The sequence below is a fragment of the Rhineura floridana genome, chromosome 8 (genome assembly GCF_030035675.1).
Source record: "Rhineura floridana isolate rRhiFlo1 chromosome 8, rRhiFlo1.hap2, whole genome shotgun sequence".
Taxonomy (NCBI): domain Eukaryota; kingdom Metazoa; phylum Chordata; class Lepidosauria; order Squamata; family Rhineuridae; genus Rhineura; species Rhineura floridana.
Genome location: NC_084487.1, coordinates 2390937 through 2403971, shown reverse-complemented (window position 1 = coordinate 2403971; position 13035 = coordinate 2390937). Strand labels below are relative to the sequence as shown.

Below are 13035 nucleotides of genomic sequence, written 5' to 3'. Positions count from 1 at the left end.
CTGCTTGACAGCTCAGACTAAGACACAGAGTGGATTCACTGTCCTGCTGACATCGGAGCCGCCAGTCTCCACTGAACAAAAGGATGAAATTAAAAAAAGAGGGATGTAGAGGAAAAGGGATGCCTGCAAAGCAGCCAGCCTATGTGTTCTTGGCGTCATCTGTGGTGACGGCCAGAGAGATGGCCCACAAAAAGGGGGTGCAGAAGTTAAATATTCCCATCGGTAGTACATACCCTTGTCTCCTCTCGACTAGACTACTGTAATGTGCTGTACATGGGGTTACCTGTGAAAACGGTCCGGAAGTTGCAACTGGTACAGAATGAGGCGGCTCACCTAATTAAGGGCAGCCGCCGGCGGGATCACATCACTCCAGTGTTGAAGGAGTTGCACTGGTTACTGGTTGTCTTCCGGGCCCAATTCAAGGTATTGGTTCTGACTTTTAAAACCCTACATGCTTTCAGCCCAGCCTATCTGAGGGAATGCCACCAGCCTCATCAGGGATGCCGCTCAACAAGATCAGCCTCAAAAGGCCTTCTCTCTGTCCCACCAATCAAAACAGCTAGACTGGTGAGGACTAGGGAGAGAGCCTTTTCAATTGTGGCCCCCACCTTGTGGAATTCCCTCCTAAACGATCTCCACCATGCCCCCGCTATGATGAGCTTCTGCTGGGCCTTGAAGATCTGGCTTTTCAGGCAGGCCTTTGGGGAGGGTTAGGTTTTGATTACTCTTGGTTGAGATTTTACTTTTTTAATGCATCTGTATGCTTTTCTGTGTACGTTGCTCAGAGTGCCTGGACAACCAGCCAGATGGGCGACTAACAAATATAATAAATAAATAAATAAAATTCACTCATTTATTAAATGGGTACCCTGCTTTCTTCAACGTTTAATCTGAAATATACTGAAATTTGAAAATGTAACCTTTAATGTTATGCTTTAAACTGTTTACTTTGAAGTCTAGTTCACAAGGTTTTAAGGTTGCTTTGGCACTCGGGCTGCTGGTCAAGACATGGATACTTCAGTGGGCTGAAGTCTTGTGCTGGATTGTTGTGGCATGTGTTTTTGAAAACTCAACAAATTAAGTTTGATTAATTATGGATTCAAGTACATTTTGGGCCTATAATTAATTATACTCTTTTTTAAAAAAGAAAATCAAATATCTATCTTGATTTGCTACGAACAAATGCACATTAGAAGAAGTTCCTTGCGTATTTGTCTCCCACCCCTAAGGTTCCCATCTGTTCTGGGCCTTCCAAGCTCATGTTGGCTCAAGTATCTGGAGGCAGGCACGGCATGGCACCATCAGGAAAGGGCTGCAGCTTGGTGGTGGAGCACCTGCTTGGCATGCAGAATGTCCCAAGTTGAGTCCCTTGCCCCTCCTGCGTCTCCATGTGGTGGGAAAGGCCCTGCTCTGTTGGAGACCTTGGAGAGCCAGTGAGAGGAGACAATGACGGCTTGGGTCACGGGTGGGGAAGTGCGGCCCTCAGGGCCAAATGTGGCCCTCTCCATCTGGCCTTCAGAACTCTCCCCATTCCACACCCTGTCCCAGCCACACCCTTCACTGAGCCTGCTTCGCACCCTCCATGCGTGTTCCTGACAGGCTGCAACGTGCCCTTGAACTCTCACTGTGCCTTTTGCCCAGCTGGAGATGAGAGTGTGTGTAGGAACTAGGTAAAATTTGCATCCCTTGCCCCGCCTACTTTTGCCTCTTGCCCCGCCCACCACCAGCATGTGGCCCTCAGAAGGTTGCCCAGAAGGGAACAGGCTGAAGAAGGTAGGTGCTTCCCTCCCAGCGCTGCACCGTGCCCTGCTCCACCCCAAGGGGAATAAATAAGCAGGATATGCTCTGTGGAAGTCTGGCACCACTTTTATGAGAAATAAAATGTGCTTTTACAAGACGTCCCCACGGGAGGGCCACTGCCAGGGCGCCGCGGGAGGAAGAGGCCTTCTCCAAGACTGTGGTATGAGTCGAGGAGGCTCCAGGGACTTTGGGAATCTTTCCGTATTCCTCAGGTGGGATTCCGTTTCTGGTTGGCTCTGACGGTGGGTCCTCGTGAGCTCCGAGCTGTCAGTTAAATAAGTGTCTTCAGGAAACCCTCCTGACATTTCCAGCTTCCCAGGATGGTTGGAAAAATACGTCTGGGCTGCTTTAGCGTGACCATCTGAGCCTTGACCTGCACTGGAGCCTGGCTGCGCTCTGTGGCCACGGATGGGATTTGAGTCAGGCCTATGGCTGTGTTTCTAAGTGGTGGCCAGAACCGGTGGGTCAAGTCACTGGTTAAAGACATCTTTGCCTGGCAGTGCCCTGGTTTGAGATCAGAGCAGGACTTGTGGTTTTAACTTGGTGCCTGAGTTGCTTTCATTTTTTTTTTTAACTGGATGTGCTTACAAACCTAACAAAAATGACGGACTGCAGGGGCAGATGGCAGGTAAGGCTAAGGTTGCTGGGGCTGGGTGCCACATCTGGAGCAAGCCAGAAGAACAGAGCTGTCGTCTTGGGCACATGATCTGGATGGTGGCCGTGACTGAGAAAGAGCCTCTGGCCTTGGTCAGGGCCTACGTGTGGCCCAGTAATTAGGCCTGGTCCAAACCGAGTACTGCCACTGGATCTGGGGCTTTGCTGTGGTCTTCCGCCTGGGCAGCCTATAGATGATGCTTGGCCCCACGTTCCAGCCAAGGAACTTTGTGGTGCTGTAGTACCGGGAAGGCGTTGGCCGGTATGGCGTCGGGCTGTACGGAGGGAAAGTCCTCTTCGGCCCTGTGTACCAGCCCCAGGTGCTACGCGGCCGTGCAGTCGTAGGGCTGTAACCAGGGCGTTCAAATGAATAGGTAGGCCGTGCCTTTCCCCCATACCCAAAATACACGCCATTCACCAATCCATATGTGGGTCTTGCTAAATTTTTTGCGGTAGCCCAAGCCGGGGGCACGAATGGGGAGGTGAGCCTGGTGGTGGGTGGTGTTGTTGGTGTTGTTGGCTTGAATGGTGGAACGAGAGCAGACTCCGGTGGATTCTTCAGTATCCTCTGGATCCAGTAATAGAAGTTCTGGGTGGCAGTGAAGATTCCTGGGACTTTCCCTACAGTGCAGCCGCTGCCCCAGCTGTTGAGTCCAACGACCCAGAAGCGCTCAGACCTTCTTAGCCGGCACATGAGGGGGCTGCCCCCGTCACCCTGTAGCAAGAAGAGAGGAGCAGGGAGACTCATCCATTCGTGCGTAGCTCAGGGGCCAGCTTCACACTAGCTTTAAACTAAGGCATTACTTTTTCAAAGATTGGAAAAGTTACTTTTTTGAACTGCAACTCCCATCAGCCCCAGCCAGCATGGCCACTGGAGTGGGCTGATGGGCTTTGTAGTTCAAAAAAGTAGCTTTTCCAAGCTCTGCTTTTGCTTTTTGGTGTTCTCGGTGTTCTATTGTAAGCCATCCCGTGTTTGAACATCAGAGATTTAAGTCTAAATAAATAAAATACCGATGAATGCAGAATCGACAGTACAGTAATGGATATGTCTGTGTGAACCATCACAGACCAAATGCCTCAGAGAGCAGGGCATGTCTGTCTAACACACCCCAGGGGAGAAAATTCACATGAGTAGTTTTGCATCTATAGATGGTGAGAAACTGCGCTGTGTGCATGCAGGTCAGGGTTGCTTACCCCCTTGTATCCTAGCAGATCATGGACAGCCCTGTCATTCCCCTGTTCAGCTGGGCCAAGTGATTATGGCAAGCAAGTATGTAACCACGGCTAATTCATCATTTTATTTTCATTGTCAAATGCAGTGTGGGAAGACAGGATATCAATGCCTAATCATCACTGTAGCTCCTTATCTTTCTGCACAGCCATTTCTGTCTTCAGAGTCAGACAGCACATGAAACAGCAGTGCTGTTATACAACGCACACACACACACACACACACACACACGTACATACGTTACTCGCTGAAATTTATTTAGATCAGTTGTGGGCTACAGTGCCATCCTGCCTAGGGTTGATAGTCCAAAAACACCTGGAGCCTGGAGGGTACCAGGTTGGCAAAGCCTGCTTGAGAGACACACTTTTGTCTTCACAGAAAATTTGGACAAATTCTGTCCCTAATAACATTCCTATTTATTACAGATAGAACTCTCCAAAAATGGGCAGGCCATACAACCCATGAACAGATGGCAGTCCTCTGAAGGGCAGGCCCAGCTGTTCTGGAGCCTGGAAAAGCTCAGAATGATGTCCATCAGCCCAAAGTTTAGATGGTCCTAGAAGCAGAGCTGGGGAACTAGAAGCTCCAACTCTCACAACAGGTGTATGCCCTGGATAAGTGAGAATTCTGAACGGGGTGGTGGTAGTTCAAAGCCTGCCCCTTTATTTGCTCAGGGCTAGGGGTTGAGAGAAATGTATATAAAATGTTGCTTTTTCAGAATATTCTAAGGATAAATAAAATATGTGATTTTATTGTTAAGAATAAATGGTTAATAGGTTAATAGACTGTTTGCAGTAGATAATTCTATAGAAGCTGGAGTTAACATAGATAGAGAAAAGGGGCTTTTTCTTAGAATAGGACATCTGTCTGAAGTTCAAACAAAGCAGCCAGAACAGACAGTTTGTGGTCAAGTTCCACTTCAAAATAGAAAGGGGATTTACACTTGACTAATTCAGCTGATGTTTTTAGCCCTTCATTGCTTTGTTTGATGTAAAGGGAGTTTTTATGCTTAGTTAATGAGGAGGGGAGGGGAGCAATATACCATATATGGGAAATAATAAATGGTATAAGGTAGCCTAAAACTGAGGAGTGGGAGATGTAAACAGGGGAGGAGTTTCATGTGGCAGGGACAGGCGGATCTGATAGGCTGTGAACCCTGGAAGTACCTGACCAATGGGGAAAACAGGGGAGGGCATGAAGCGTCGGGCTAGGGGATAAAAGATTTGTACCAATGTCATTTGGGTGTGTCTGCCTTCTGGTAGGACACCCGTCCTTGCAAGTACGAAATAAAAGCTTTTAAAATTGATTCACACTTGTCTCTGTCGTGGGTCTTCCACAGGAGACCATTTTTGGGGTCTCATAGGGGGTTTTTCCCTTAAGGAAAACCACGTTTCTTACAGGGTCGCCAACATGGTGCCTGTGGGTGCAGTAGCATCCTTGAGGTGTACCCCTGGTGCCCATGAACAGGGCTGGCTCCAGGAATGCCGGGGCCCTTGGGCATCAGCTTGCCCTGGGCCCCGGTATGTGTGCGTGTTCTCGTTTGCATTCGCACACATGTGCAGCCCCCCCCACCTACCTGTCGACTGTCTTTTACCGTTGCCCTTAACGAAGATGGCGGCCGTGGTTTCCCTAAGAGGATGAAGCCTCTGCTGCCATCTATGTGGAGGGCACGCATGCGTGCTATGCGTGCGCATCTCTGCCATCAACTACGATGACGGCAGGGGCTTCATCCCCTTAGGGAAACCACAGCTGCCATCTTCGTTAAGGGCAACAGTAAAAGACAGTAGACAGGTAAGTGGGGAGATGCGGGGGGGCGGATCACGGAAGGGGAGCGGAGGGGCGGCTGAGGGCCCCCCTGTAGCTCCAGGGGCCGTCGGGCCAGCGCTCAACCTGGCCACCCTTTAGAACCGGCCCTGCCCATGAACCCTCTGAGGCCATTCACAGCTCCCTTGGTCACGAGGTGGTGTGAAAGTGGTTACTTTTTTTTCCCCTTGAGAAGGGCATAGCACTGGAGGAGGAAGTTGGAAGCGTGACACTCTTTCTCATTTCCTCTTTCAGCTCTATGTGCTTTTCAGGGCTCAGATTAATTCTGCTGGATCCAACTTTTACCCAGATCACTTGGAAAAGCAAAGTATGGGGTGTATTCAACTAAGTCCTACTCAGGAGTAGACCCATTAAAAGAAAGGAACTTAATTTAGTCATGTCTGTTAATTCCAATGGGTCTACTCTGAGTAGCATTAAATACCATCCTTTGTGCACAAGCTTTCTCTCACCCTGTCTCTCAGGGGCAGGGGAGGGGGAAGGGATCAGAGGAGGTGACGCCTACTGCACATGCTCAAAAATTCTACACCTGCAGCGGAAATGTTTTTTAGATGTTTTGACAGTTTTATTATGTATTTATTAATTAAATATCTATCCCACCCTTCCTCCCATCAGGAGCCCAGGGCAGCTTGTGCATTTGCCACCTTGGGCTCCTTTTGGGCAGAAGGGTGGGATATAAATCTAATAACTGAAGGAACATCCAAATGTGTCCCCAGGCCTAAAAGGTTTGGTGACCCCTGGCTCAGAATGGTCTGCTTTTCCACACCTCTCTCTCTTATCCACAAAGTGACTCAAATACCCTCTCTTTTAGGAGGTGTGGGTGCAATGCACATCCAAAGGCAGATGCTGCCCATTGCTTTCAATGGGGTTTGCATTTGGATGTACAGCCCCATTCTCACCCTAACTAGCATGTGCAAGATTTTGCACATCCAGCTACCATTTTACCACTAACAGGAAGGAAATAAATCAGGGGGAAGGTGGTTGTGGCAAGTGTCCACACTAGCAGAACTACAACATCCATGTTGAAGCCAAACCTTCCTCCTTACTCTGAGCCAAATAGGGAGGGATCCCTAGACAACAAGAGCCCCCTGCACATCTTACTTGCTTGAAGGGGCAAAGAATGTTAAATGGGGCTGTGGGGTCACCCCGCTTTAACCCCTTCCACTGGTTGCGTGGCTCCTCCCAGCTTCCCATGCGCTGGGCCTTACACGGCATGGGACCGCAATACCTGGTGGAACGCCTCTCCCAATATGAACCTACCCGTACACTGCGCTCAACATCTAAGGCCCTCCTCCGAGTGCCATCTCATCGAGAAGCTCGGAGGGTGGCGACTAGATCTAGGGCCTTTTCGGTGGTGGCCCCCGAATTGTGGAACAGTCTTTCCAATGAGGTGCGCCTGGCGCCGACGCTGCTATCCTTTCGGCGTCAGGTGAAAACCTTTCTATTCTCCCAGGCATTTTAAAGTGTATTTTAATCTGTTTTTAAAGTGTATTTTAACTGTACTTTTAGTGTTGTATTATGATGCTGTTTGCTTTTTGTTGTTATTTGTTTGTTTTTGGTTTTTGACTTTATTATATTTACTGTAGTTATATATTGTGTTGTTTTTATCTCTTATGTACAATGCCCAGAGAGCCGTCAGGCTTAGGGTGGTATATAAATGAAATAAAATAAATAAATAAATAAATAAAAAATAAACTTCCGCAACAGGGACCCTGCTCTACCCTTGTGGCTTCTCTGTGCAATTTAGAACCCAGCATAGTTGGGAGCACCAAACGTAAGACCTCTGTTGGCTCCAGGCCCTTGCTGCTTTGTGTCTGCTCTAAACATGCTCTGCGCCACAGGAAGCTGCTTCTCAGGACTCCTCCTGGGTCTTCATCTTGGAAGAGAGGGCCAGGGCGGAGCTTGGAAGACCAGAGCGATGGGTCACGGCCCTGGCCCTTGGCACACCTACCTTGCAGCGGTCAATTTTTGCTTCATTAGATATGACACAGATGTTCTCTTCTCTGATTCGTGTGTGATACCAGTCGCTGCTGTTGCATATCTTGTTGGGCATCACCATCACCTTGGCCTCTTGTAGGATGTCCGCGTACTCGGCACGCCCTGTGAGCAGAAGGCAGGGAGAAGGCCCACTTTCATATCTCCTTGCCGGTGCCTAATTTCTGAAAGCAAGAGGGGCCATGGATGAAGCCCTCGGGGAACTGACAGCATTTGACCACCCGGCAGGAGCCTTGGCCCCTAAATCTAGGGGCAAGTAGGTGGGCAGTGGGTGTCTCAGAAATGAGGGGAAGCCACTCCGCACCTTCTCAGAGGCACCTCACAATGGCTCCACAAGTTCCAGCACTGGGAGGCAAATGCAGCCCTCCTTGTCCCCTTCCTGGCCACTGGGGTTCTCCCCAGGCAACTCTCCCTCCCCAGCCCCACCCTCATCCCCCAGGCCATCCCCCTCACTGACCCTGCTCCCCAAGCTGCACAAGATGTGCCCGTGAACTCTGGTCAGCCCTTTCGTTTGCCTGGATGAGGAACAGAGAGGGGTGAGTGTCTGTGGGAACTACCCATCCGTACAAAGGTATATTTTGCACTGATTGCTCCTCCCACTCTTGCCTCTGGCCATGCCCACCACTGGCATGTGTCCTCCCCCCCCCGGGAAGGTTGCCCAGAATGCAGCCCTTGGGCTGAAAAGCTTTCTCAGTCCCTCAATATAGGGGCCCTGGGGATTAGCTCTGGTTCCTCAGCGCTCAGCCCATCCTACCCCACAACGCCTACCAAGTCCCTCTAGTTGGCCTTTTTGTGGTTGTGGGGAGCACCTTCCAAAAAGAGGTCTGTCCCAAAGGGAAGGGGAGGGGAGGGGAGGGAAGGAGCGGGGCTCAGCAGCTCAGCGTGCGCTTCCCACGGAGAAGGTCCACGTTCAGTTGACTGGATCAGCCTTCCTCAACTCCAGACATTGCTGGACCATAGCTTCCCTGCCTCCTTCCTGACCATTGCCCATGCGGCACGTGGCTGATGGGAGCTGTGGTCCAAAACATGTACAGGGCACCACCGTGGGGAATGCTGCAGGAGGTGATGGGATGCAGCCCTCTACAAGAGATCCTGGAGAGCTGCTGCAAGTCAGAGCAGGCGGCAGTGGGATAGATGGGCCAATAGCTGGGAGCTCAGGATGAGGCAGCTTCATATGTATATATATGGCCACAATTCCTGGGCTAAATGACTAGTACAGGGCAGGCAAAGCTGTGGCCCTCCAGCTGCTGTTGGATTCCATCAGACCAGCCAGCATAGCCCATGTTCAGGAAGGATGGGGGCTGCAGTCCAGCCACAGCTTCCCACACCTGGATCAGTACCTCCGCTGCAGAATCACCCCACCCCCTGCACCCCATTCCCGTGCAAGGCTTCATAGGTCATTCTGGTCCCAGCAGCAGCATTTCATTCCCACAGCTCTCAGCAAGACCCTGGACGACGCCCAGCCTTTTCTCAAGGCTAGAGACTAGCAGCAAGACCGGGAGCTGATCGCATGGGTCCCCGGGAGCCTCTGCTTTCTTGGGGAGGGGAGGGGTGGTCCTCAGAAGACCCTCACACTTTATCTCCGTGATGCCCCAGCCGCAGGTGTAGCAATGGCTCAGGGATTCCAGGTTCAGGTTCTCGTCTGGCAAACAGGCCGGCTGGATGAAGTCATTGCAAAGCACCGGCTGGTCCAGCTCTATCAGGGAGATGTCGTTGAGGTACCCATTGTGGCTGAAGTGCTCGTGGTCCACCAGTCTCTTGATGGAGCGCATCTGGGCATCCTGGCCTGGGTTGGAGCGCTGAGTGACGCCAATCTGAACCCTCAAATAATCAACTTTTAGGAACCTGAGGGGAAAGAGTAAGGATGAGATTTGTGGAAGAACATATCAGGAGTAGCCCAGGGGCTGAGTGTTGTTGGGGAACTTCCAGGACCCCTATGCGGTGCGGTGGGAAGAAGCAGGTCGGCAGGGTGTGGCTGAGCTCTTGGTACAAACGGCGTGATTCACAGGACTCACCATTACGGCGTATGAGTCCTAGAAATCTGGAGCATGGGATAAGAGAGGGTCAGAGGGACTGCAAGAAGACCTGCCCATTTAGCTAGCCCAGAGGTAGCATCGTGGTGCTTGCCAGGAGTCATCTTCTCAATCGTCCCAGAGTGCAGGACATGGAATAATGGGATTTTGACGGGACATCAGGAAAAACTTCCTAACTGTTAGAGCCATACGACAATGGAACCAATGACCTAGAGAGGTAGTGGGCTCTCTGACACTGGAGGCCTTCAAGAGGCAGCTGGACAGCCATCTGTAGGGAATGCTTTGATTTGGATTCCTGCATTGAGCAGGGGGTTGGACTTGATGGCCTTAGAGGCCCCTTCCAACTCTACTATTCTATGATTTGTGGGCAGGTTAAGTCACATCCCTTTCCTGACGGAGGAAAAAATGAATATAAGACACAAGAGCTTGTTGAGGCTAAAAAATTAATGGGTGAGAAGTGGTTTGGAAACCCAGTACTCTCATCTGGGCCAGCACTGGCCTGAGGTTTTCACCAAAGCTTGGAAAAGTTACTTTTTTGAACTACAACTCCCATCAGCCCCAGCCAGCATGGCCACTGGATTGGGCTGATGGGAGTTGTAGTTCAAAAAAGTAACTTTTCCAAGCTCTGGTTTTCACTTGGCCTTGTAGGCCCCTTCCAATTCTACTAGTCTATGATTCTGTGAACTAGAACTCCCATCAACTTCCAGCACGGCCCATGGGGAGGAGTGATGGGGGTTACAGTCAAAAACCACTGGGGGACCACCCCACTGAGCAGTGTCTCAGAAGGTTGCGGTCAATGCTTGTCTTACTCAGAGTAGACTTATTGCAATAAATAGCCATAGCTAACTTTGGCCCATTAATTTTAGTGGGTCTACTCTCAGTAAAAGGTAGCTGAGTGACAGGAAAAAGCCCTCCTTTGCATTGAACCGAAACCCAACTATTCTTTGAAATTTGTACTTCTCTGAATTTTGTGATGCAGTTCTCCAAGTTAAAAATGCACATATTAGGGAAAGGTGCATGCAAACAAATTGCTTATATTAGTGAAAATAATGTTAAGAAACCCATTAGGGGAATTGATTGTGAAAATATGCATGTGTAGCAAAAATGCATACAAAAGTGCTTACAAATTTTCATGCAAGTGGATGTGGAAATGGGGAGAGCTAAAATGAGAAACTAAGAAAAACTGAAATGGACAGATTTGCCCCTCCTCCCCTCCCGGGGACTTCCCCTCCCCTTACAATGCTAACCTGGTTCTGCTCACCTTTGGATGACAAAGCAGTGAGCTGAAGAAAGTACCCAGCGGGCGTTGATAAGCGAGCCTGCACAGAAGTGCCTGTATCCTTCTCGTGTTGGGAACTGGAAGCTGACGACCCAGGGCCAAGTTCCTGGCAAAACACTGGAGCCGCCCACAATCCGCAGCGAATTGCCATGGCTCATAGCCAACGGACGGCTTCCACACACCCTACTGTAAAAAGACAGCCATTCAGGAGGCCCTGCAGCCAATGTACCATGTGCATATGCAGATGGAATAAGACAAGTGAGATAGCTGAGCCCTCTGGGCTCGTTACTTCCCTTATAGCAACCCAAACACTGGAGCCCAAAGAACATGGGTCCTAAACATTTCCTTACACCATGGAGCACCAGTCAGGTTCTAGGAACCTGCAGGCACACCTTCCTAAGCTCCTGAAACAAAGCCCTATGAGGAGAGACTGGAAGAGCTGGGCATGTTTAGCCCAGAGAAGAGAAGACTGAGGGGAGATATGATAGCACTCTTCAAGTACATGAAAGGTTGTCACATAGAGGAGGGCCGGGATCTCTTCTCGATCGTCCCAGAGTGCAGGACACGGAATAATGGGCTCAAGTTGCAGGAAGCCAGATTTCGACTGGACATCAGGAAAAACTTCCTGACTGTTAGAGCCATACGACAATGGAATCAATGACCTAGAGAGGTGGTGGGCTCTCTGACATTGGAGGCATTCAAGAGGCAGCTGGACAGCCATCTGTCGGGGATGCTTTGATTTGGATTCCTGCATTGAGCAGGGGGTTGGACTCGATGATAAAGACATTGATGCCATTCACAGCAAAAGTGAGATAGAAAACTCTATTGAATAAAGCACTTTAACAACTTAAATGAAGAAGACAAGAAAGAACAAGACAAAAATAAGAACACAAATGATGCCCTGAAAAAAAGAGACAGAAAACGCTGCACAGCCAAACTCTAATAAACAAGATGCAGCAGGACCTCCAGGAAAAGGACCTGAACCCACTCAAGCTGCAAGGTCAACAGAACCTGCTGGGGCAATGCAACAGGAAAAGGCGCAACCAATCAAGGAGATGGGAGAGGCAGCTGACACAGAGAATAAGCGACCAGGAACCCCCATCAATGAATATGCTCAAGCTCAGCTGCAAGAAGTCATCAAGAAAATGCGAGAAAAGACAGCCATGTGTAAACAAAAGCTGACTGATCCAGTCATCTCCTCTCCTGAGCCTAGTCCAACAGCCACACCCAAAAAGAAGGTGCCACCCCCTCCACCAAAAGAGGAGAAAAAGGCAGAAGAAGCCAAAGCAGAGGAGGAACATGACTGTGACATGCTATGCTGTAAATTCAAAAGGCCACCTATGGAAGGATACATAAAGGAAATGAAGCTACCAGAAAGCATAGATGCATACACAGACCGCTGCTACATAGGATGGTTGTTCTTCGTCGTCCTTGCTTATAACTGGAACTGCTGGTTCATCCCACTGCGATTAGTATTTCCAGTTCAGACATCAAGCATGCATTTTATAGTGTATTTTAAACAGTATCTTATTATTGTTATATTTTGATGTTGCTTGGTTTTTGTTGCTTGTTGTTTTGATTTTTGATTCTGTTATATTTACTGTATTTATATATCTTGCTTGTTTTATCTTTTATGTACACCGCCCAGAGAGCCTTTTTGGCTTAGGGCGGTATATAAATTAAATAAAATATATAAATAAATAAAATGGCCTTAAAGGCCCCTTCCAACTCTACTATTCTATGATTCTATGGAGCCACCCACCAGTCGTGGCTGGTGGCACTATGTCAGTGGAGCGGTGGAATCCAGTCCGGGTTAGCCGCCACAGCCACCCACTGAAATGGCACGATTAAGGAAAGGAAGGCAACATTAAGACAATGGTCTCTTAATTATATGAACAAGAAGTATAATTTGGAATTACACAAAGCTTCCTCACTTAAGTTATACATGGAAAGTATCTTGGGATCTCAACATTTGTAAGTTCAAACAAATATTTAATTAAAAAAAATATTGCGTATTGCTTTTTTTTTTTTTTTTTTTTTTTCAATAATTTTTATTCAGATTTTCATAAAACATACAAAACAAAATCATAAAACATTCAAAGACAAAAAACAAAATCAAAAATAGTTAAACAAAAAGAAAAAAAGAAAAAAAAAAAACAAAAATAAAAAATAAAGAGTAAAATATTTGACTTCCCATTTGTCAAAGATCAAATCAGTTATAA

The 13035-nt window shown here is 48.7% G+C and overlaps 1 protein-coding gene across 1 annotated transcript; it reads right to left on the bottom strand.

Annotated features, from left to right (window-relative positions):
• Nucleotides 1-2548: 2548 nt before the first annotated feature.
• On the bottom strand, nt 2549-11168 carry LOC133390840 (acrosin-like). Its single transcript, XM_061640259.1, has 5 exons — nt 11164-11168; nt 10796-10996; nt 9075-9346; nt 7458-7606; nt 2549-3169 (listed from the first exon to the last, which is right to left on the bottom strand). Exons 1-5 carry the CDS (start codon nt 11166-11168, stop codon nt 2549-2551), a joined length of 1248 nt encoding a protein of 415 aa, XP_061496243.1.
• Between the last annotated feature and the right edge of the window lie 1867 nt (nt 11169-13035).

Coding starts and splice junctions, on each gene's coding strand:
- LOC133390840 (XM_061640259.1), bottom strand. Junction 7,607..9,074: donor GGGCATCACGGAGATAAAGT/GTGAGGGTCTTC, acceptor TTCTGCTCACAG/GGCGTGCCGAGTACGCGGAC. Junction 3,170..7,457: donor CAAAAATTGACCGCTGCAAG/GTAGGTGTGCCA, acceptor TTCTTGCTACAG/GGTGACGGGGGCAGCCCCCT.